The sequence below is a fragment of the Sapajus apella genome, unplaced genomic scaffold (assembly GCF_009761245.1).
Source record: "Sapajus apella isolate SASKATOON/1434 unplaced genomic scaffold, GSC_monkey_1.0 scaffold33, whole genome shotgun sequence".
NCBI classification, from domain to species: Eukaryota; Metazoa; Chordata; class Mammalia; order Primates; family Cebidae; genus Sapajus; species Sapajus apella.
In genome coordinates this window covers 11,259,467-11,282,473 of record NW_022436973.1, presented here as the reverse complement: position 1 = coordinate 11,282,473, position 23,007 = coordinate 11,259,467, and the positions used below count along the sequence as shown (strand labels likewise).

Sequence of the window (23,007 nt, the reverse complement as noted above, 5' to 3'; positions counted from 1 at the left end):
ACCATGTTGGCCCGGATGGTCTTAATTTTCTGACCTCGTGATCCACCCACCTCAGTCTCCCAAAATGCTGGGATTACAGACATGAGCCACCGCAACCAGCTGAAAATTTCCTTTTTTTGAGACAAGGTCTCACTATATTGTTCAGACTCAGGGGCTCGAATGATCCTTTAACTTCAGCCTCCTCAGTAGTGGGTACCACAGGCGTAAACCACCATGCCCAGCTATTTTAGAACATTTTTATCATCTCCCTAAAGAAATTCCATACCCATTAGCCGTCATCCCTGTTCCTCCCTGGACTCCCCTCCCAGCCCTTTGCAGCCACTTCCTGTCTCTGTGGATTTGCCTATTCTCAACATGTCATAGAAATGGAATCATACACTATGCAGTCTTTGTGTCTGACTTCTTTTACTTAGCTTGTTTCTAAGGTTCTTCTATGTTGTTGCATGGATCCTTACTTCATATTTCTTTTTCCTTTTCTTTTTTTTTTTTTTTTTTGAAACAAAGTTTCACTCTTGTTGCCCAGGCTGGAGTGCAGTGGCACCATCTTGGCTCGCTTCAACCTGCACCTCCTGGGTTCAAACGATTTTCCTGCCTCAGCCTCCCGAGTAGCTGGGATTATAGGTGCCTGCCACCACACCTATTTTTTTTTTCTTTTTTTTTTTTTGGCATTTTTAGTAGAGATGGGATTTCATCATGTTGGCCAGGCTGGTCTTGAACTCTTGACCTCAGGTGATCCACCTGCCTTGGCCTCCCAAAGTGCTGGGATTACAGGCATGAGCCAGTGCACCTGCCCTTTCATATTTCTTTAAAAAAAAAAAAAAAAAAAGCTGGCGTGGTGGCACACTCCTGTAATCCCAGCTACTTGGGAGGCTGAGGCAGGAGAACTGCTTGAACCTGGGAAGCAGAGGTTACAGTGAGCCGAGATTGCACCACTGCACTCCATCCTGGGTGACAGAGTGAGACTCCATCTCAAAAAAAAAAAAAAAAAAAGAAAAGAAAGAAAAGCTCTAAAGACTTCTAGGAAAAAGATGCTAAAGAGGACACTTACCTTCCTCAGGGAGGTCGAAACCACCCTGCTCTGTTCAACACACCACAAACTGGGAGAAACATACTTTTTAGGGGAATTAGACTGGGAGTCAGGGATCTAGAGCCTCTACCTCCCCATCTGAGAAATGCCCCAAATAAGTCCTGGAGTAAGTCATGTCTTATGGCCATTTCATGAGGTTTGGTGTTGGGTGTGGTGGCCGACACCTGTCATTCCCAGACTCTGGGAGGCCAAGGCGGGTGATCACTTGAAGTCAGGAGTTCGAGACCAGCTTTGCCAACATGGTGAAACTCTGTCTCTACTAAAAATACAAAAATTAGCCAGGCTTGGTGGTGGGCACCTGTAATCCAGCTACTTGGGATGCCGAGGCAGGAGAATTGCTTGAGCAATTCTTGAGGCAGAGGTTGCAGTGAGCTGAGATTGCACCACTGCACTCCAGCCTGGGCAACAGACCAAGACTACCTCTCAAAAAAAAAAACAAAAAACAGACAGACAGACACAACGAGGTTTGTGGAAACCATCCTGCTTAGCTGTGGGGTAAGATGTTGAGGAAGCGGTATTCTGAATGGCAGTCACTTCACCTCTCTAAGCCTCCAAGGTCTCATCTGTGAGATGGGAATAATTTGGGGAACATACGAGATAATGCAGTAAACATGCTCCGTAAGCTGAAAAGTGTTGCCGATGTCGGTGGTGGTGGTGATGATGGTGACGGTACTGAGAGGCTGAATCTCAGGGCTGGGCCTTCCAAGGCCGCCCTGACCCCATCCCAGTGCTGGATCCCTTTGCCAATATTCCTACAAAGTGGCTGCCCAGCCTGGACCCCTCTAGTGAAAGACAGCCTAGTGTGTCCTGAGATGGTTGTTCTGTATTTGGTTCCTTTACTTGTTAGAAAGTTTTCTCTCCTCTTTAAAAAAAAAAAAAATCAGCTGGGCGCAGTGGCTCACACTTGTAATCCCAGCACTTTGGGAGGCCGAGGTGGGCGGATCACTTGAGGCCAGGAGTTTAAAACCAGCCTGTCCAACATGGTGAAACTCTGTCTCTACTAAAAATACACAAATTAGATGGGTGTAATGGCATGCGCCTGTAATCCCAGCTACTCGGGAGGCTGAGGCAGAAGAATCACTTGAACCCAGGGGGCGGAGACTGCAGTGAGCACGTCATGCCACTGAACTCCAGCCTGGGAGACAGAGCGAGACTCTGTCTCTTAAAAAAAAAAAAAAAAAATCAAAACGAAAGGGTTACAAGAAAAGAAAAATCATAGTATAATATCAGCTATGCCAGGCACTGGAAGAGGTACAGTATTTAACCTTTTGAAAAGTCCTGTGAGTTCAATATGCTACTATGTATCCCCATTAAAAGCTGGGGAAACAGGCCCAGGGAAGTTAAATGGCTTTTTAGGACCCCATAGCCAGGAAAAATGCAGGCAGGATTTGAACCCAGGCCCATCTGACTCCACAGCCCACACACATGACTGTGATGCTATTTTGCTGCTTTCCCCATTGATTCCCAGGCAAGGGCTCAGTTCAGTCCTGAGGACTTCGTGGGGCAGGGCTCACCCTTTTTGTTCACACTGAGTTCAGGTATGACCTTGACCACCACCCTCTGCCAGATGTTCACCTTACCAACGTTGCTGTGCAAAAAACGTCTCCTGACTACCACCCAAAGAAGGTGAGGAAGCCAGGTTCCGCTCTGCTCAGGTGCAGCCCTCTGGGGCCAGGTGGGGGTAGGGAGGGTGGCATGGCAAGGAGCCCAGGAAGGCCTGTCTGAGCCTGAGTTGGCCAGTGAAGCAGGCCTGCCTGTCCTACTTGCAGGGCTCAGAGCAAGACTACAAATGGTGGCCCACATATCATGTATCTAAGTATCTAAAAGTTACAAATCACACTAACACACCCCTAAACAAAATATGTCCTGTCCTACCTTGACAGATATCTTCTATTGGTCAGTGGATTAATTGATTCATGTAATGTATCACACAGATATATTTTGTCTCTCTCGATGTAAAATAACCTGCAAGGCCAGGTTCAAATACAGAATTCTCAGACTTCTGAGTCAAGGGCCAGATCAAGGGGACACAGGAGAGCAGGTCCCCAGTTCACAGCTGTTCCCTTCTCTTCCCTTCCCTGGCTCTGTCCCACACGGTGAGGCCCTTGCACATATATACCCCTGAAAACAGCAGCCTGTTGGTCACTCCTTGGCCTTGGGATGCACACATGGTCAGTGTGGTCTGTCCTCAGCAAGTCAGGCTCAGGGAAGGAGCCTCTGCACATCATGTGGGCAGGGACTTCTGGAGTCCTGCATAGCTAGTCCTCTTAGACATGAATAATTTTTGCCTCTCAAAGAAGGGCACACCTGGGGTCATCCTAATTACAGGGCTCAGGGCTGGGCTCCTCTTGCCCAGGTCTAAGGAAAGCACTGAGTGCAATTGTGTAAGGGTCCTAGCAGGCCAGGTCCTGGTTAACTGAGGCTCCTCTCTTGACCTGGCTGCCCGGGACACAGGGCAGCAAGTGGATGCTGCAGCGCTTCCGGCAGTACTTGGCTTCCAAACACGGGCCCCAGGCGGTGGAAACGCTCTTCAGGGACATGGACAACATCTTCATCAAAAGCTTGCAGAGTGTGCAGAAGGTGATCATCAGTGACAAGCACTGCTTCGAGCTGTACGGCTACGACATCCTCATCGACCAGGACCTCAAACCGTAAGTGGGTCGGGGGGACAGCCAGCAGGGCATAGGTTGCATACTCTGCACCCAGACTGCCCGGGCTTGAATCCCAGCTCTGCCAATTCCTAGTTGTATAACCTTGTGCACACTTACTTTTTCTGTGCCTCAGTTTGCCCAATGGCAAAATGGGGTTGGTCATTACAGGATCCATCCATAGGTCATTATAGGATCATTATGAGGAATAAGTGAGAGACAGTCTGTAGAGCACTGGGCACCGAGCCTGGCACCAGGAGGCCTTTCCTGATCATCTGCTGAGTCAGGAATCCTCCCCTCTATCAGGCAAGAAACTTCCCCTCTGTAAGTCTTGGAGCTTTGAAGAATAATGGAACATTGTTACAGTGTTGATCTCTGCCAAGACTTTGATCCATTTCCATGGTGCCCGTTGGAGGAGATTGAGCTGATGACTAGAACAAGCCTGACCTGGCAGGGACCACCATGATGGCCTCACACGATACAACAGGACACAGAAGCCCAGCAAGGGTCAGGGAGCTTGAGGTTATGTAGCAGGTCAAGGGCAAAGCCAGGCCCAGGGTCCAAGGACCTGGGCTGAGTGGCTCCCCACCAGCACTGCTGGCTCCAGGACCCAACCCCCTATTCAGGGTCACCATATGAGTGTTGAGGGGCCTTCTAAGCCAGGAGGAGGGGCCCTCGCTCAAGGGAAACAGGGTCCGGGCACCAGCAGGTCTCTCTCCTTTGCCCCTGCAGCAGGATGTGACTGCTGGCATTAAGGTGGACCTGGTGGGGAATAAGCTCCGCCCATGCTTGGACACCAGCGACTATGGGAAGAGCTAGAGCACCCACTCGCCCTGGGGCCTGGGTAGTCAAGTTGCGGGAGGGACCTCAGTTAATCGTGACCTGGCCTGCTGAGACCCCTACACAATTGCCCTCAGCGCTGTCCTTAGGCCTGGACAAGAGGGGTCCAGCCCTGAGTGTTGTGGTAAGATGACTCTGGGTGTACCCCTCCATGTGGGCAAAAATTCTACATGTCCAAGAGGACTGGCTGTGCAGGACCCCAGGTGGGTATGTCACCTCTCTGAGCCTTGGTTTTTTCATTTGCAAAATGGGAAACACCATGTCTACCTCTCCAAGTTGTTAAGAGTAATTTACCAAGATAATTTGCTGTATAGTGGAAAGGGGCTTGGTCTCCCACTGACCTGCGGGCTGAGCTCTTCCCTCTCTGGGCCCCAGCTTCCTGTCTGGAGAAGGATGGGGTTGAACAAGACAAGAGGTGGCTAGCTGGAGGTCTTTGGGCTGCTTTGGCCTGCAGATACTTTGAATTTGGCCTTTAGACTGTTTTTGTTTTTAATTTATTGAAAGGCTCTAAAATTTGGAAGATGTTTACATAAAAATCAGAATTACCAAGTACAGTGGCTCAAGCCCCTGTAATGATAATGCCAACTACTCAGGAGGCCGAGGCAGGAGGATGACTTGAGGCCAGGAGTTCAAGGCTGCAGAGGGCTTAGATTGCACCACTGCTCTCTAGCCTGAGTGAGCCAGATACTGACTCCTTAAAAAAAAAAAAAAAAAAAAAAAAAAAAAAATCACTGTTTTTGGCTTTTCTGGAAAAATCAGATGATCTTGAAATTCTGGGCTCACATTCCCACAGGACAACACTCTCCTGGAGCTGGCCACGGCCACCACTTTAGACGTGGAGTGCCCGGGCCAGCTCCACACAGTCCCCACCCCTCCCCACGCTTCCCAGCCCCTGACAGCAGGGTGCTTGCCACCTACAGTGCGCAAATTTTCACCAAGAAAGGAAAGTTTTCCTTGTATTCACATCTGTATTGGAAGAAGGGAAAACCATAACCCCACGAAGGCACCATAGTCTTCCCATGCCAGCTTTCTACTTTTGAGTTACCTTTCCTCAAAGTGGAAAGGTGGCCAGCACGGTGACTCTTGCTTGTAATCCCAGCACTTTGGGAGGCCGAGGTGGGCAGATCACCTGAGGTCAGGAGTTTGAGACCAGCCTGGCCAATATGGTAAAACCCTGTCTCTACTAAAAATACAAAAAAATTAGCTGGGCATGGTGGTGGGCACTTGTAATCCCAGCTATCAGGAGTCTGAGGCAGGAGAATCACTTGAACCTCAGAGGTGGAGGTTGCAGTGAGCCAAGATTGTGCCATTGCACTCCAGCCTGGGCGATAAGAGCAAAACTCTGTCTAAAAAAAAAAAAAAGAAGGGGAAAGGGTGGTTGGGGAGGGGGCGGGGCACAGTGGCTCCCATCTGTAATCCCAGCACTTTGGGAGGCTGAAGCAGGAGGATCACTTGAGGCCAGGAGTTTGAGACTAGCTGAGAAACCTAGCAAGACCCTATCTCTATAAAAATAATTTGAAGGCCGGGCGCGGTGGCTCAAGCCTGTAATCCCAGCACTTTGGGAGGCCGAGGCGGGTGGATCACGAGGTCAAGAGATCGAGACCATCCTGGTCAATATGGTGAAACCCCGTCTCTATTAAAACTACAAAAAATTAGCTGGGCATGGTGGCGCGTGCCTGTAATCCCAGCTACTCAGGAGGCTGAGACAGGAGAATTGCCTGAACCCAGGAGGCGGAGGTTGCGGTGAGCCGAGATCGCGCCATTGGACTCCAGCCTGGGTAACAAGAGCGAAACTCCGTCTCCAAAAAAAAAAAAAAAAAAAAAATTTGAAAAATAGAAAGGTAGAGGGAGCAGCATGGACTGAACTGAGGGTGGGGTCCATGCATCCATCTAGCCACTTAGTGAAATCCTAGGGGCTCCAGGGACCAAGTAACCCTAAGGCTCTCCACTCCTCTCCCTCCCCAGGTGGCTCCTAGAGGTCAATGCATCCCCATCACTGACAGCCAGCAGCCAGGAAGACTATGAACTCAAGACCTGTCTCCTGGAAGACACCCTGCATGTCGTGGACATGGAAGCAAGGTGAGGGAGGGTAGCCTTGATCACATGTCCTTGTACATGACAACTGGGGCTCCCACCAAGGAAGAGGTGGAGCTTAGAACATTGGGGCCTGAGTGGCCTTCAGTGATGGCTCTGGCCTGCCTCATCACTTTATAGATGGAGAAGCTGAGATGTCCATGGAGGGCCAGGTCCTGCCATGGACTTGGCCTCTCCAGGGCAGAGCAGGGCCAACTATAGCTTTCTGAGACAGTCCAGCAGGATTTCCTCGAATCCTCCTGACTGTGAGGCTCTGGACTAGTCACATCACCTTCCTGAGCCTCAGCTTCCTCATCTGTAAAATAGGAAATACCTCTGAGTTGTTAATTTACAAAGATAATTTACTATCTAGTGCCTAGCTCATAGTAAGTGCTCAATACAAGACTATCATTATAACAATGTGCAATAGAAAAAAGCAAGCCCAGAGCTACTTTGAGAATGGGTGATCCAGGTGCTCAGTGGTGGCTGGTCTGTCTGTTCCTTTCTCCCTCCTCTCCCTCCCTTCTTCCTCTTTCCTATGTATTAGCTTTTCCCCAGTTTTCTCCAATTATTCCAGCAGAAGCTTGAGGGCAGCTTCTCCTTGCTGGGAACTGGGATACATGCCCATTGCTGAATCATTCATTGTGACTCTGCTTGACCAGGCATAGTTCTTGTGCCCACCTCCTAGGGAGTGGGGTCAACCCCACATGAGCCATTGGTAAAGGAGAGGTAAATGATTCTCAAAGGTACCCTTGGACTGGAAGAAGGTGAAATGGATGCTGAGCAAGCAGCAACCTCAGGTATCCACTATTCCTACCATCACCTATTCATTCAACAAATATTTGAGCCCTGCTCTGTACCAGGCCCTGTGCCATACCCTGCTGACATAGTAAGGAACATGACAGAACCAGTCCCTGCCTTTATGGAGTTTAAGGTCTGAGGAGGAAAGGAGACTAAACCAGAAATCACAAATAGAGGCACATGGCCAGACAAAGTGGCTCATGCCTGTAATTCTAGCACTTCGGGAGGCCGAGGCAGGCAGATCACTGGAGGTCAGGAGTTTGAGACCATCCTGGCCAACATGGTGAAACCCTGTCTCTATTAAAAATACAAAATTATCATTGTGAAGCAGAATTCACCAGAGAAAAAAAGAAAAAAAAAAATTAGCTGGGTGTGGTGGTGTGCACCTGTAGTCCCAGCTACTTGGGAGGCTGAGACAGGAGAATCACTTGAACCTGGGAAGCAGAAGTTGCAGGGAGCCGAGATCATGCTATTGCACTCCAGCCTGGGCAACAGAGAGAGACTCCGTCAGAAAACAAAAAAACAGGGACAAGTTACCAAGAGCAAGTAGGAGGAGCCTTGGGGGAAAAATGGGAACAAGCCCCTCGGAGATTTACATAGGTGCCTGGGAAACAGCCAATGAATGATTGGGAAAAAGGACTTCTGATGGGAGGGACATCAATGAGGCTCAGGGAGGGATCAGGGACCCCACTTGGGTCTTAGGGCCTCCGCTAGGTGCACCTTCATTAATCCCATGTGCCTCCTTCCTGTCCAGGCTCACGGGAAGGGAGAAGCGAGTCGGGGGCTTTGACCTCATGTGGAATGATGGCCCGGTTAGCAGAGACGAGGGGCCTCCTGACCTGTCGGGAATGGGAAACTTTGTGACCAACACACACCTCGGTATGTAGGGTGAGGTGGGGATTGGGCACAAGGGATGGGTCATGGGAGGTACCAGGTACTCTAGGAGGCAGCTTGGCATAGTGGTTAGATTGTTTGAATTCAATCTGCAACTTACCAGCTGTGTCACCTTGGGCAAGGGTGACACAGCTGTTCCTCATTTGTAAAGTTGGTTTCTTAAAAAGTGAAAACTCTTCCTGATTATAAAAAAAGTATTCTCACTCATTGTAGAATATTTGAAAACTAAAGAAAGAAATTAAAAAAACATCCAGACATAACCATCTTTAACAATCTGGTGTATTTCCTTCCAGTTCTTAAAAAATACATATATTCATACTTTTTTTTTACAAAATTGGCATTGGGCTAGAGTTTCGAATCCCACTTTCCCACGTGGCATTTTTCATTCAAGCATATTAATAAGAGCCTCCATCTTGAATGCACTTTTTGGTCCAGTGCAGATGAAATCTTTTATGTACATTATCTCATTTTATCTTTAAGCAGCTTTCACTGTAATTTTACAGATGAGGAAATGATCTCCAGGTGCTGTGTAACTTGCTGAATGAAGGTCTTGGTCAGAAGCAGCGAGCCACGCTGCAAACTCCCATCTGCCTGGCTCCAAAACCTGAGTGCTTGACCGCTAGACTCTCCTGCCTCTTGGCAGAGTTAAAAAAAAATTACCATATGGCTGCAAAATATTTCAGTTTGTGCATATTCTAAAATTTACTAAACCAATTTCTTATGATTGGACATTTAGCACAATTGCATGTTTTTTATAACTAATACCATGATGAACACCCTTTCACATTAAGCTCGGCTGAAATTCTGGCCATTTCCTAAGGACAGATTCCTAGAAGTAGAATTATTGGGCCAAAGGGATGGGCTTATTTCAACCAAATCGCTGTCCAGAAAGAGTATATGAATTTGCCAGATTTGAATTTTTAGAAAAAAATCTGTGCCAACTGGCAAGGCAAAACATACTGACTCGTTGTTGTTTTATGTGCATTCCATTGATTACTGGTGAGGTTTCCATTTTTTTGTATTTGCATTTCTTCTTTTGTCCATACTTTTTCCATTTTTCTATGGGCTGTTTAGTTTTCTAAATGTATAAGGCTTCGAATGACTAAATAACACTCTTCAAGCTTATTTAATGTGCATACAATCACCTGGAAACCTTGTTAAAACAGATTGTGACTCTGTAGTTCTAGGGTGGGGCCTATGTGGTATTTCTAAGTTCCTGTGTGATGCTCTATTGATTAACCATTGCTGTGTAACAAGCCCTCCCAAACCTAGCAGCTTAAAACAACTACTTTATTTGCTGGTGCTTCTTCAGGTCTCTACTGGGGTCACTTATAGGGCTGCAGGCACCTGGCAGATTTACTGAGACTTGATGGCCTACCACAGCCTCATTCATAGGTGTGGGGAGTTGATACTGGTTGTCAGCTGGGCCTCTCTTTCCTCGTGGCCAGTCATCTTCCAACAGTCTAGCCCTGGCTTCACGTGGTAGACTCGAGGTTCTAAGGCGAGAAAACACTGCAAAGCCTTTTGCGTCCCAGACTCAGAAGGTCCCATAAGTCATTCTGCTACAGTCAAAGCAACTTTCTGGTCTAGCCCAGTCACTAGGTAAGAAAATAGACTCCACCTGTTGATGAGAGGAGCAGCCAAGTCACGTTGCACAGAGATGTGCATATAGGAATGGAATTTTTGCAGCCATCTTTGCTAACAGTGCATCTCAGATATCAATGCACGTTAGTTCCTGGACCCCCCATTTGAGTAGCAAAGATGGAGAGCGGCGGTTCTCTACCATGGCCACATATTGGAATCACTTGGGAGCTTTAAAGACTACTGATGCCTGCCAGATAAAGTTATGGTTGGTGTGGGCATCAGTAGCTTTTAAAGCTTCCAGGTGATTCCAATATGCAGCCCAAGTTGAGAGCCACTGTTTATTTTTTTAGAGACAGCGTCTTGCTGTGTCACCCTGGATGGAGTGCAGTATGCGATCATAGCTCACTGCAACTAACCTCAAACTCCCAGGCTCAAGCAATCTTCCTGCCTCAGCCTCCCAAGTAGCTAGGCCTACAGGCACACACCACACCTGGCTAATTTTGTGTGTGGGTGTTTTTCCCATAGAGACAAAGTCTCGCTATGTTGACCGGGCTAGGACAGCCAGTGATTTTACAAGTCTCTAGAACTATTTGTTTCAGGTGTTTGGGTCTATGGTGATAAACACAAGGGTAGCTGGCTAGGAAGAGTACTGATGAATTGAGTTAGGGAAGGGTTCAGGGACATCCAGGGAAAAGGGTCAGCAGATAACTCAGAGATGAGCCTAGAACTCCAAGAAGTTTGCACAGGATGAAAATTGGGAGTTATGAATGAGCGAAATACAGTTTAAGTTAGGGCTGCATGGAATTCACTCTGGAAAATCACCAGGATGTGCACAGTAAGGTCTCAGCTCAGTGAATGGCTGAGTGCGTGCCTGGGAAGCAGGGACAAGTTTTGGGAGGATGTGAAACAGTCCCAGGTCAGTAGTAGTGGCCACAGAGATTCAGTCATTCAAGCAGCATTTCTGAGTGCCATCAATGTACCTGGCATGAGATTAAATGACCACAGAGTCACCTCAAGGATCAGCTGAGAGCAAACAGCCAACATGTAGCACCATGAATGTCCTGGGAGAACGTCTCAGCAGCTCATGGCAGCTTCAGCACGGACTGCCTGGGACATACTTCCATGAGGTTGTGGGCCACATGTGGGGAAAACTCATCTCTTAGCCCGCTGTGCCTGGTACGTGGGTTGGGTAAGGGAAGAAAGCTGACAATACTGGGCAGCTCTGAGGTACCAGGCACTGTGCTAGCTTTAAATGCATTTTCACTGAGCAAAGCCAGGAGGAGCGGCAGTGTGGGGTAGTGGTTAAGAGTGTGGCTCTGGCACCAGGTAGCCTGGGTTCAAATGATTTAACCTCTCCGAGCCCGTTTTCTCTTCTACACATCATTCCCATGAGGGCAAAACAAATCCATCCACATTCAGCATCTGGAGCAGTCCCTGGCTTGAGGTAAGCTCCTAGTCCTCATGTTCACTCCATAAGGTGAGCAGTAGTATCCTGGTTTACAGATGAGAAGACTGAGGCTGAAAAGGGTAAATGATCTGCTTGAGGGCCACGTCAGTTCAGGAATGGAGCCAGAGTATAAAACACAGGCTGTGGGTGATTGCCCAATTCCTGCTGTCCCCTCTTGCCAGCAGGGAGTGGGGGCACTCCATTTCTCCCAAGCACAGGTCATTCCAGTCAACACCCCACTTCCTTTCCAGGCTGCGTCAACGATCGGAAAAAACAGCTGAGGCAGCTCTTCTGCTCCCTTCAAGTCCAGAAGAAAGCTTCCAATTGATCCCCAGCTGCCAGAAGGAAATCAGCCTTGGCAGGTACCACCCAGGCCTCCCCCCGACTCCCAGATCCCAGCACCTCACAGCACTCGCCTCCCTACCTCCAGCCTGGCACCAGCTTTGCTGGCTTAGCAGCTGCAGCTTCCTACTTGAATTAGGCCCCTTGGATACCTCCAGCCCGTCCCCAGGCATCTTTGCACCACGAGACAGCCAATCCCTGGGACTGGAGGGGTTTTAACCTTGACAGACTGACTCGGCAACTGGGCCTGAAGAGAACAAATACAGCAGTTCTGCTACCCCTGAGAGATCATATCTAATAAATAAGCACAAGCCATACTTGGAGTCACTGGGCCCCAGGCCTGGCTCTGGGGATACTGTTGGCTGGAGCCAAGTCCTCCTGGCTTTGACATTTGGATGCCTCTCAAGTCAATGTTGAAAAGGTCCTTTAGGAGCTAGAGTTTGGAGGTTAAGGAACTTGTCTTTAAGCTGTGCTTGCAAAGCGAGCAGTAGATGATGTATTTATTGGGGATCTGGGGAAGTACTGAGCCCTAAACACAGCCTCTCCTTGCAATACCCTGACCATCATCTGAAAAACAGTGGGCCAGAATATCCCCATTTCTCGGACAAGACAGACCAGGAAGGCAGAGCTTAGCAAGAGTGTCTGCAAAGGCGCATTTATCTAAGTCAGAGGAGTGACTTAAGTGCTTCTCTTCACCTTGTTTGAGATTGGGAGCTGAGCCAGAAACCAGAAGACCTTGGGCTCATGGGCAATACAGCCTGGGAGATGACAGTGAGTAAAAACCTCTGCATTTTCACATCCTACATTCCTAAGCCTCCTCTTGGCTTAAGAGGGTTGCAACGAGTTGGGGCTGAACTGCTCCGGGGGGATTCACTCACTCCCTCTACCACTCACCCTGCTTCAGAGTAGTTTCTCTGGCTGCACATGGTGGAATGCAACTGCCTTGGGTAAGCCAAAAGGGAAGATTTTTGGAAAAAAAAATACTGGCAAATCCAAGAAATGAACCAGCCGACTTTAGGAAGGCCAAAAGCCAGGCTACTCTGGACCTTCTGCCTTCAGAGCATGAGGATTTCTCCCATCCATCCTTGTGACTGAGGCAAACCCAGGCAGGCCCAGGCATGGGCTCCAGGTTCCCTACTTCCAGGAGAAGGAATGCGATTGGCTCTCTTTGGCCCAGCACCCACCCTGCCAGGCAGGAAGGGGCAATTTTCCAATGGTGAAATTATGAACCAGGCAGTCACATTGGAGAACATCTAGCAAGGTGAATTCTGCAACTCCCTACTTTTACATTTTAAAATAAGCATTATATTCATATGGTTTAAAATGCAAAATTTACAAAAGAGTTTAGGGTGACATCTCCCCTCCCACCTCTGTGCCCCAACCCTGCAGGTGCTGTTCTGAGGGAATCACATTGCGTTTGCACACACATTATTAGCTTCTTTTTTTTCTTTTTGAGACGGAGTTTCGCTCTTGTTACCCAGGCTGGAGTGCAATGGCGCGATCTCGGCTCACCGCAACCTCCGCCTCCCGGGTTCAGGCAATTCTCCTGCCTCAGCCTCCTGAGTAGCTGGGACTAGAGGCGTGCGCCACCATGCCCAGCTAATTTTTTTATTTTTAGTAGAGACGGGGTTTCACCATGTTGACCGAGATGGTCTCGATCTCTTGACCTCGTGATCCACCCGCCTCGGCCTCCCAAAGTGCTGGGATTACAGGCTTGAGCCACCGCGCCCGGCCACATTATTAGCTTCTAAGACGCCTACCTTCCCCTTGCTCTTCTCACTTGATGTGTCTTGCAGCTTGTTCCTTATTCTTGATTGTAGTTGTATGGTACTCCCCTACCTGGAGCTACTGATTCCTTTAACTAGTCCCCTGTGGATGGATGTAGTTGGTTTCCAATTCCACCCGCCTACTTCTTAAAGAGATTACAGGGAAAACACACAGTAATTTCTAATCAACTTCACAACCTGAATGTCTAGCTTCTTTTGAAAAAAATGTAAGAACTAGCCATGACAGCCTGTTTCTACGTAACCATGAGCCCAAGCAAAGGAGCGAGGGGACCAGGAGAGGTGTGCCCCTGCCATGCTGCCATTTGTTGTCACCTGCCTGTTAAACCACAGGTTCATTTCAAGGTAAGAACCGAAGGTAAGAACCACATTCATAGGTGGTATTCTAAATGGAGCAGCGTGCCCTTAGTGAAGGACTAGATGAGGCAAATAAAGACTAGTTGCTGTTATTTATTCATTCAGCCAACCTTTATTGAGCCCTTAATGAACACACGAGTTCTGACTTCACGGCAATTCATACCACTGAAGGCAGACAGTACTAAGCAGCACTGGCCAGGCCCCACTTTCAGAGGGGGTGGAGGGGCACTCTTGACATGTGACACAAGGCAGGAGGAGTACCTACTCACGCAGGCCTGGTGCAGGACTCTGCAGGGCCCTCCTGATGAAAGAGTGGCCACAAAGGGCTGCTAGGCAGCACCTACTCTTGGAATCAAGCAGGGAAAAAGGGCAGAAATGGAGCTGGCAGCCATCTGTGGGGCAGACACACAGGTGGCTGTGGTAAGCCACAAAGCATCAAGATTCTGTTCTTCATTCAGCATCCACCCAAAAGCCTCCTGCTTTATTCCCATCTCATGGCACCTGCCTGAAAACCTCTCTCCCTTCTGAGATGAATGCTGGAATGAAGCTCCACTCTTCCCTCTCCCTCCCTCCTTCCCTGCTCAGGGTCCTTACAGCAGGCCATTGTTGAGAAGTGCCTGCTGCAGTCATTCACACACCCCCACAGCCATGGCTCCACACACCCACTGGTGGCTGCCAGGGCCCATCAATAGGTCTTGTGTGCACTGTGCCCTGGTGTACAGGTCTAGCAGCCAGACAGGCTGAGGGTTCCCTCCTGTCACAGAGCAGCCAAGCACTACACAACGAGGTTTTCATGGCCAGATTCCTGATGTCTGTCCCCTTACAGGGCAGATCCTGTCCTTACAGGTATCAAGGTTGAAGGGTCCTCCATGACCCTGTGGGGGTTGCTGGTCACTGGTCCCCCATCTTGGTTCTTGAGTCTCATCCTTTCAAGATGACCTTGAGAGCTTTAAGCTCATCTTGGTTGAGGGGGTTCAAGTTAAAACCCTTCAGCTCTGGTTTGCCTAGGAGAGAAGATGATCCATCAGCATGTCGGGCCTCCTGCTGGCTCTGGAGCCAGGCCCAGGAAAGGGGCTGACACTGCACTAACGCTGCCAAACTCGGCCTGGAGGTCTGGCAGGGATGGGCCTCCAATTCTGCAACATACTGGATGAGGCATCACCACCACTCCTGTGTCACCAAGAGCCTGCAAAGTCATGACTCTGCTGCCCAAAGAGATCCAGGTTTTTCCAAGACCTGGGACAAATCTGGAGTGCCTGGGTTTATCAGGAATTTCAGCTCTGACCTCAATCACCTCACTGGACTTCTGAATTTCCTCAGTCAGAGCTATCTGATCCCCATGCCATGCCCTGACATATAACGTGAGATCACCCTAAGCGGTTCCTGGGACCTGGAAAGGAAGCTGTGACAGGAGCAGGACTCTCTTTAAATCCCCTGTCCATTCTGTCCCCTGGCAGCTATAACCAACCACTGCACACACCTCCAGGGCCACTCACAGGCTGCCTCGGCCAATGCCCACCTCTGAGGGTCGGGCTTCTCATCCCTGCCCTTCAAAGTCCATGCTGATGACTCTCTCCCCTCCTAGTCTCCAGTCCCTGCTAAGCCAATACCTTGGGCTTCAAAAAGGCGGTTGACCTTCACTTTAAGTTGTTTCCGGAGTTTTTCTATTTCTTTATCCAGATGATCTTGATCTGAAAAAAAGAGGGAGGCAAGCATAAGATAAGATCGTACCAGACAGACTGGACCCAAGAGTAGAGCTGCCAGCCTCTCCCCAGCAAAGTGTATAGCTTTCAGGAAGGAAAACGGGTATCAGAGACCAACTGAGGAAGGATAAAGGCTAGAAGGGCCATGACCTGCTCAGGACCACTCAAGAGAGCCCAGGACGCAGCAGTCCTGACTCTCACACTGCCCTGTTTTGCATTATGCAAAGTACCTTGGGGTGGCCAGTAGATAGAGAAGGCAACATGAAGATTTTGGCCACCCTCCCACAATGACGTTATGTACAATTCAAATGCATAAACAAAATAAAGCATCTCTAGATCCAGCCCACCCTAGATGGCTGCAAAATGGATGCCTAAGGAATTTTACAAACCCAAGTCCATCAAGGTGAGGGGGTTTTAGAAAAACATGATTGTGTAAACACGTGACGTAAACAATCGACATGCAAGCCTAATGGTCAAGCTTAATTAGCCACTGTGAAGAGAAAAGCGTCTCCTAGTGCCATGGACTGCCCTGAGAAGAGTCAGTGTGATGACAGGCGGCTATCAAAGCTTGACTGACCAATTGACTGAAGTCACCCAGCCAATTCCACCTGCTCACCAGTGACACTCTGGCTAGTCTGTCTTCCCCATAGACTCCTTCTGGGGGGAGAAATGCTGAATGGCCAAGCCTTATAACCTGGTTCTGTTTCTCATTGTCAATGAGTAACCCCAGTGTCCATGAGCTTGTTTAGCCTATGCTGATCCCCAAGAAACCTGATGATGTCCCAGAACTCCTCTAGGTACAGTGAAAAGATCACATTTGGGGACCAAAAGAGTCAACAAGATCCTGAACCCAGGCAAGGGACCCCTCTCAAAGCTACTCTCCAGCTCACCATCAAAGGCAGTTTCATTTTCTAACTATAATATTAGTGTATTTTTTCAACACAACAGCTGGAAACTTCTCCAGCTTCCTCTGTTAGCAGTTTTATGTCATTGGCTGGGAACAGGCATGTAATCCCAGCACTTTGGGAGGCCAAAGTGGGTGGATCACCCGATTAGAGACCAGCTTGGCCAACATAGTGAAATTCCATCTTTACTAAAAAAACAAAAATTAGCCAGGCATGGTGGCATGTGCCTGTAATTCTAGCTAATCAGGAGGATGAGACAAGAGAATTGCTTGTGCCTGGGAGGTGGAGTTTGCAGTGAGCCAACAAAGCGCCATGGCACTCCAGCCTGGGCAACAGAGCAAGACTGTCTCAAGGAGAAAAAAAAATTTTATTTCATGAGGTATGAAGACGCCCTATCTTAAGGGACTGAGGCAACCTTGCTTGTCTTTTTGGCCATTTTCAAGGTTATAGAAGAAAAAGTATGTGTAGCCTGTTCTTTTTCTAGCCAAGAATCCATTTGTAGCCTGACTCTTGCTTTTAAGATGCTTTTCCAAAGAGCTTCCAGATTATGGTTGTGGAAATTGAGTACACTAAGTGCCCAGGCTACGGCAGACCCTAGAGGTTCCATTTTCAACCCAGTCTATATTGCAGGGCACATGAAAAAGAAAAGCTCACTCTCCCAGGCTCCCTTGCAGCTATGGGTGACCATGTGACCTAGTTCTAGCCAATGAATCTTGGCAGAAGTCCCTGAGGAGATGGTCTTACTTCCAAAATAGAAGGCAAAGCTATATGTGTGAAAGCCTTCTCTCTTTCCTCCAGCCTGGCACGAGGACATGAGGCTTGCAACAATCAACCACCAGGAGAATATGCTAAGGTGCCACTGCTGGGCAGCTATGCCAGGACTGGACTACATACCTCTGGACAATTTCTTTCACAAGAGTAAAAGAAGTGTATCTCCTTGAGCCTCTATTTGTTGGGTTTTGTTATTTGCGGCCCAACTGATTCCTCACTAATAAGCATGCACTATGCTAGGCACACATATTGTTTTATCTCAACTTCACAACTATGCCACAGATGCATCCCCATCTTAGAGATGAGGAAGTGACCCACAGCAGTCTGAACCCTGTAACAGAGCAGCCTCTCCTCAAGAGGAGAAGCCTGAAGCCTGACTCCCTGTTCTGGGTTAAGACCAAAGCTGGTGTGAGAGGCAGCACACCCCTGACCCATCCCCAGGAGGCCTTACCTTTTTCAATCATTTCCTTTGTTTCAGGATGAGGCATCTTGATAAACATGCTCCCGAAGCAAACCATCACATCTTCTGAAAGAGCAAATGGTAATTCCTTCAGCAATTTGTTTTTCAGTACCTATTATCGGCCAGGCATTGTTTTAGATGCAGAGAACACAGCAGAGCAAGACAAAGTTCCTGCCCTCTTGGAGCTTGTTATAGTGGAGGAGAGAGAAGAAACAGATACGGTTTGTCAGACCTTGATTAAGGGCTGTAGAGAAAACTAAAGCAGGCTAAGATGGCTAGGGAATGCCAGAGTAGGGGAGGAACTTGTTACTCATACCAGGTAGTCCAAGAAGGCCTTTCTAAGATTATGTGATATCTACATAGAGACTCAAGGAAAGTGAGAATGTGAGCCCTGCAGACATCTGGGGAAAAGAGTGAGCCAAACAAAGGAAACAGGAACAGCAAAGATCAGTAGTGTGCTTAGGGTGTTCGGAACAGCAAGGGGGGGGTACAGTGGCTCACGCCTGTAATCCAGCACTTTGGGAGGCGAAGGCAGGCGATCACTTGAGGACAGGCGTTCAAGACTGGCCTGGCCAACATGGCAAAACCCTGCATCTATTAAAAATACAAAAATTAGCTGGGTGTGGTGGCACACGCCTGTAATCCCAGCTACTCAGGAGGCTGAGGCATGAGAATCACTTGAACCCTGGAAACAGAGGTTGCAGTGAGCCAGGGTCATGCCACTACACCCCAGCCTGGGTGACAGAGCAAGACTCTGTCTCCAAAAAAACCACCAAAGAGACCCGTGTGAAGTCATAAATGAGGGGGAGAGTAGAGATGATATTGACACACTCATGGACTCATGGGGGCTGGATTACTCAGTCTTGTAGAACCTCTGGATTTTACTCGGGTGAGATGAGAAGCAACTGGAAGATTCTGCATATTCCAGTGCACTTTCAACAAAATGTAAACTTCCTCCCTCAGCCCCTAAGGCCTTTCATTATGGCCTGGTCTCTGCCTCTCTCTCCAGCCATACTTACCCTCCCCATTTGCTTCCTCTGCCACAGCCACTTGGCCTCATCTAAAGGGTCCGATTCTTCTGGATATATATTCTCAATACCCACCCCAAGTCCAATTCCGTCTTTGGCTTTCTTACAATTTTCAATAATGCATTTTATGTTGTTTTCCTCATCTGTAAAGCACAAGCCCAGGAACCATCACTTTTTTACACCCTCAGCACTCTCTCAGTGTCTGCCATTGTCGATGAGCCAGGAGCCAACGACCTGTCACTGAGCAGCCGAAATCCTGAACCACAGTCTGTGCCAGAACTGCAAAACTTGCTCCCCCATCTCCACAGACTGTTTCAATTTTCCACAAGGCTGTTACACAGCTGTGGCCTCCTGCCTGATCTCTATCACGGCAAAGTAAAGGCCTTAAAGGAAAACAGAAGAGGCCTCCAGGGCTGCATTGAGAAAATTTCAACTTACCAGAGAGGCTGAGATCCTTCTGCAGGGCCCTCAAGCCCTCTCGATTCTGATTCCTTTTAGTGTCCAGGTCCACAATCTGAAAACCACGGGGACAGGAGGGAACTGTTATCTCTTGCCCCAAGCTGTCACTTCAGACAAGGGCTGCAGAGACAATGCATTATTCCCGAGTTATTTCCAATGTCCTACCTAAAATGGATTGATGTGTGAATGTATTTCTTCTCTCACTCAGCTTCCTGGTCCTTAAAGACAATGCTTTGTGCAATTGCCCTCTCCCCAGAGAAGATGCTAGGAATCCATGTGCTAATAGGGAAATTCTGTACTACTGATTCAAACCTTAGGGCCTATGAGAATCACCAGGGGAGTGGAAACCCTTCACCTACACACTGATTAAGCAGGCCTGATGTCTATTTTTGGACAAACTTCTCCAGCTGGTTCTGACCTAGTAATATGAGAAACCCAACAATACTAGATTGGAACAGCAGAAGTGGGGGCACTGAGACAGTGGTACCACCACAACAGTTACTAAGGAAGTGAGGCAGTAGTACAGTATGCTGCACGAGAGTGCTAGTTCTGGAGCTGGAATACCCAGGTTCGAATCCTGCTGTCTGCTTCAAGCTGTGTAATGTCACCTTCTATTTACTCCTCGGCAAAATGGAGCTACCAACAGTACCTACCTCACAGGTTATTGAGCTCGCAATTGAGTGACTTAATACAGTACCTGGCACATACTAAGCAGCTGATAATCGTTAACTGCTCTCATTAGTCTCATCCAGCACACCCGGATCCAGCCTTTAATTTGACAGGCTCTTGCCCAAGTTTTCCCCTTCTCAGTAAATACCTGAGCTTTCTAACTAGGGATGAGAGGGAGTCATGACTCCCCCGGCTCCCTCACCCCTTTACACAGCCGCTATCACGGCCTACTGAGTCTGTCTCCAAAATACATTTCTGACCCATTTACTTCTCTCCACCACCACTACCTAGTCCAAATCCATCTCTGGTCTGGACCATAGCAATGACCCTTCACCCATCTCCCTGCCTCCACCCTTGTCCGCCTATATTGTGTATTCCACCCGGCAACCAGAGGGATCCATTTAAAACGTAAATCCAATGACGTCACCCTCCTTCCCCCAGGAACTCCCTTCAAAAACCTGGCACTTAAATTAGACCCTGACCCAAACTCCCCACAAGGCACCCCATAAACAGGGCACCACCTTAACCGACGTCCCCATCCCTGGCCGGTCACAAGGCTCCCCCAGGCCTCTTTTCGGTTCCTCCTCTCCCCTAAGAGACTCAGGGGGCCGGGAAGTGCATTTTGAAACAGGTGCTCAGGGAAACGGCCCAGAGAGCGATGGGTCGGGATCCGGAGAGCACGGTAAGAGGCAGAGAGAGGATGAAGGAAGAGGAATACCCAGCACTGCGCAGGTGCTCACTTAGTAGCGGCCGAAAATTTCTTGGGCCACATCTGTTGCCTCGGGATAGTTAACCGCCTGTCCCGGTTAACTCCCCGCAACCCCGCGCGCTTTCCGACGGCGCCAGCCGCCGGGCCCCAGAGCCGCGGACGGGCCTCTCACCTGCCGCTTGTCCGCCAGCACCTCTTCGGCGAGCTCCTCAACCTCTACCAAGTATCGCAGTACTCGCTCAGCCTCGGGTGACAGCATAGCGCCCACCAACTCCACCTACGACTCTCGCGCGACCCTTCTCTCACTCCACTGGGGTGCCGCGTCGGCCTCCGCTGCGCATGCGCCGCTCTCACGGGATTTCCGGAGCGCCTGCGCATTTAAAAGAACGGTGGCGCGCAGGCTCTAACGCACGTGCGTCAGCGGCCGTGAGAGGCGGGGTCTAGCTTTAGGGGGCGGGGCTGGAGCGCCCTCTGCAGGCTCGGAGAGCTCAGTCGGCGGGCTGCTTTTGACCCCTTCCTCCCTCGGTTCATGTTTCTTGAGCACTTACTATGCGCCAAGCAGTTTTAGGGACTTGGGATGCAGCAGTGAACACAGCAAAATCCCTGCCCTCATGGAACTTCATCCTAGTGGTAAACACCGACAATTAATGGCAAAACAGTTATATACCATGGCACGTCGTGATTAGGACCTAGGAAATATCATTCTTCCCCTAAGAAACACCAAGAAGGCCCATGTGGCAGTGTGATTAATGTTTAATCTCTGACACTTTCAGTTTCTAATTTATAAAAAGGGTGTGAATAAAAATCCTCCTCAGTGTCTCTTCACAGGATGGGAAGGAAGCAGGAATCGGCTGGGCGCAGTGGCTCACACCTGTAATCCCAGCACTTTGGAAGGCCAAGGCAGGGTTCACTTAAGCCCAGGAGTTAGAGACCAGCTTGGGTAACACGGTAAAATACCGTTTCTACTAAAAATACAAAGAAAAAAAAAATTAGCTGGGCGCAGTGGGGCATGCCTGTTGGTCCCAGCTATTCAGGAGGCTGAGGTGGGAGGAGCACCTGAGCCTGGGGAGTGGAGGCTGCAGTGTACTATGATGACTGCGCTTTTGAAAACTATGGGCAGTAAGCAATGAAATGCTAGTTCAGAAAAGCAAATGGGCATGGGTCGTAGGATTGGGAGGACTTCCCAGAGGAGGCAGGCAGACGGAAAATGGTTGCCATCAGAACTGGAAGGTTCCCACGAGGTCTTCACCCCCAAACTCCTCATTGTATAGCTGGAAAAAACAAGCCTCAGAGAGAGGCAAGGACTTTGAAAAGAAGATGAGGAGTGAGCCATGCGGATGTCTAGGAGAAGAGTGTTCCGGGCAGAGGGAACAGCCAGTGTGTGTGGAACAGAATGGGTGGGGCAAGCAGGCAGGAGGTCAGAGGGGAAAGAGGCATAGGCAGGAGGTCAGAGGGGAAAGAGGCATTGAGCACACAGGGCTGTAAAAGGCGCTGGGAAAGGACAATGAAAAGTCTGAAGAGCAGGACTGATGCTAGCACTCTGATCTCTTGCCCCCTCCCCCCCCCCCCCCCCCCCCCCCCCCCCCCCCGCATTCCAGCTTTTTACTCTCTCCTTTCAACCTCTTGTAACCAAGCCCCTTCACACCCCTTGCCTTACTTGTCCAAGCAGCCTTTGTATGCATGGAATTAGTACTGCCCCATTTCACAGCTGCAGACTGAGGCCAGGAGAAGGGCAGTGCCTCCTCACACAGCGAGCCAGGAGTGCCCGGTGTCCATGCTATTTCTGAACGCTGAAATTGTGGCCCCAGAAGCCCCAGCAGCAGCTCTGCGTTGCCTAGGCTTTGGCTGCCTTCAACTACCAGAGGCAGAGCTAATTTTTCCTGCCGCCACCTGGTGTGGGAAGGAGGGAGATTCATTAAGGATTCCTCACTGAGGGTGAATTTGTCGCCAAACCCAGGATGTTTTGTATAAACACCTTCTGGTTCAGAAATGCAGACACAGGCCCTGAGAAGGAAAGGCGGATGTTTGCCAAAGGAGAAATGGGGCTCACCAGGCATCCCTCGGCCTGGACCCCAGCACTGGGTCTTCTCTACCTTGGGACCCACAGAGGCCTGGACCAGGTTGACCCTTGACCTCTACCAGATGGGCCTGGATGGCGAGGGGCTGAGGGAGGTGCCCACATTAGCAGCTTTTTGGCGGTGACTGGCCCTTAGAGGCCAGCCCTGGCCACTGGAAATGTTGGGGAGGGGAATCAGTCATTTCCAAGATTTTGAACTGGTCAGACCCAGAAAGACTCTTGGAGAGAACTTCAGTTTCAGGACCATTTATTTCACAAATATTTATCAACTTCCCAGGCCCTGTGATAGCCTATGATGAGCAAAACTGGACATGGTCCCTGCCCTCAGGAATCTCCCAGTCTGGTGAGAGAAACAGTCGACATACAAAC

General features: G+C 49.3%; 2 protein-coding genes across 10 annotated transcripts in view; one reads left to right on the top strand and one right to left on the bottom strand.

The window, feature by feature from the left end:
- TTLL9 (tubulin tyrosine ligase like 9) overlaps window positions 1-12,030 on the top strand; it is a 74,291-nt gene extending 62,261 nt beyond the window's left edge. For all 6 annotated transcript variants that reach the window (XM_032295298.1, XM_032295299.1, XM_032295297.1 and 3 more), the window contains 5 exons: window positions 2,655-2,713; window positions 3,542-3,738; window positions 6,541-6,654; window positions 8,204-8,328; window positions 11,626-12,030. In XM_032295298.1, coding sequence (XP_032151189.1) covers window positions 2,655-2,713; window positions 3,542-3,738; window positions 6,541-6,654; window positions 8,204-8,328; window positions 11,626-11,702 — 572 coding nt within the window. In that variant the 3' untranslated portion in view covers window positions 11,703-12,030. The remainder of the gene's footprint in view (window positions 1-2,654; window positions 2,714-3,541; window positions 3,739-6,540; window positions 6,655-8,203; window positions 8,329-11,625) is intronic.
- PDRG1 (p53 and DNA damage regulated 1) lies at window positions 8,605-20,964 on the bottom strand. Of its 4 annotated transcripts, XR_004274108.1 has the most exons (6): window positions 20,734-20,964; window positions 19,163-19,238; window positions 17,688-17,762; window positions 15,468-15,548; window positions 13,477-14,861; window positions 8,605-8,978 (listed from the first exon to the last, which is right to left on the bottom strand). XR_004274108.1 is itself a non-coding variant. In XM_032295305.1 (5 exons), the coding sequence occupies exons 1-5, from the start codon at window positions 20,818-20,820 to the stop codon at window positions 14,779-14,781; spliced, it is 402 nt and encodes a 133-aa protein (XP_032151196.1). In that variant the 5' UTR covers window positions 20,821-20,959; the 3' UTR covers window positions 13,947-14,778. The 4 variants fall into 4 exon arrangements, 3 of the variants coding, with proteins under 3 accessions (XP_032151196.1, XP_032151198.1, XP_032151197.1); XM_032295305.1 differs by lacking the exon at window positions 8,605-8,978 and having other exon boundaries at window positions 13,947-14,861; window positions 20,734-20,959; XM_032295307.1 differs by lacking the exons at window positions 8,605-8,978; window positions 13,477-14,861; window positions 15,468-15,548 and adding an exon at window positions 18,716-18,867 and having other exon boundaries at window positions 20,734-20,944.
- Between the last annotated feature and the right edge of the window lie 2,043 nt (window positions 20,965-23,007).

What these genes read in the sequence shown, in the direction of transcription:
- PDRG1 (XM_032295305.1), bottom strand. Translation starts at nt 20,820, where the DNA reads ATGCTGTCACCCGAGGCTGAGCGAGTACTGCGATACTTGGTAGAGGTT. An exon ending in AAAGGAAATGATTGAAAAAG is followed by an intron (nt 15,549 to 17,687) that starts GTAAGGCCTCCT and finishes TCTTTTTTTCAG; the next exon opens with ATCAAGATCATCTGGATAAA. An exon ending in CCGCCTTTTTGAAGCCCAAG is followed by an intron (nt 14,862 to 15,467) that starts GTATTGGCTTAG and finishes CTTCTCTCCTAG; the next exon opens with GCAAACCAGAGCTGAAGGGT.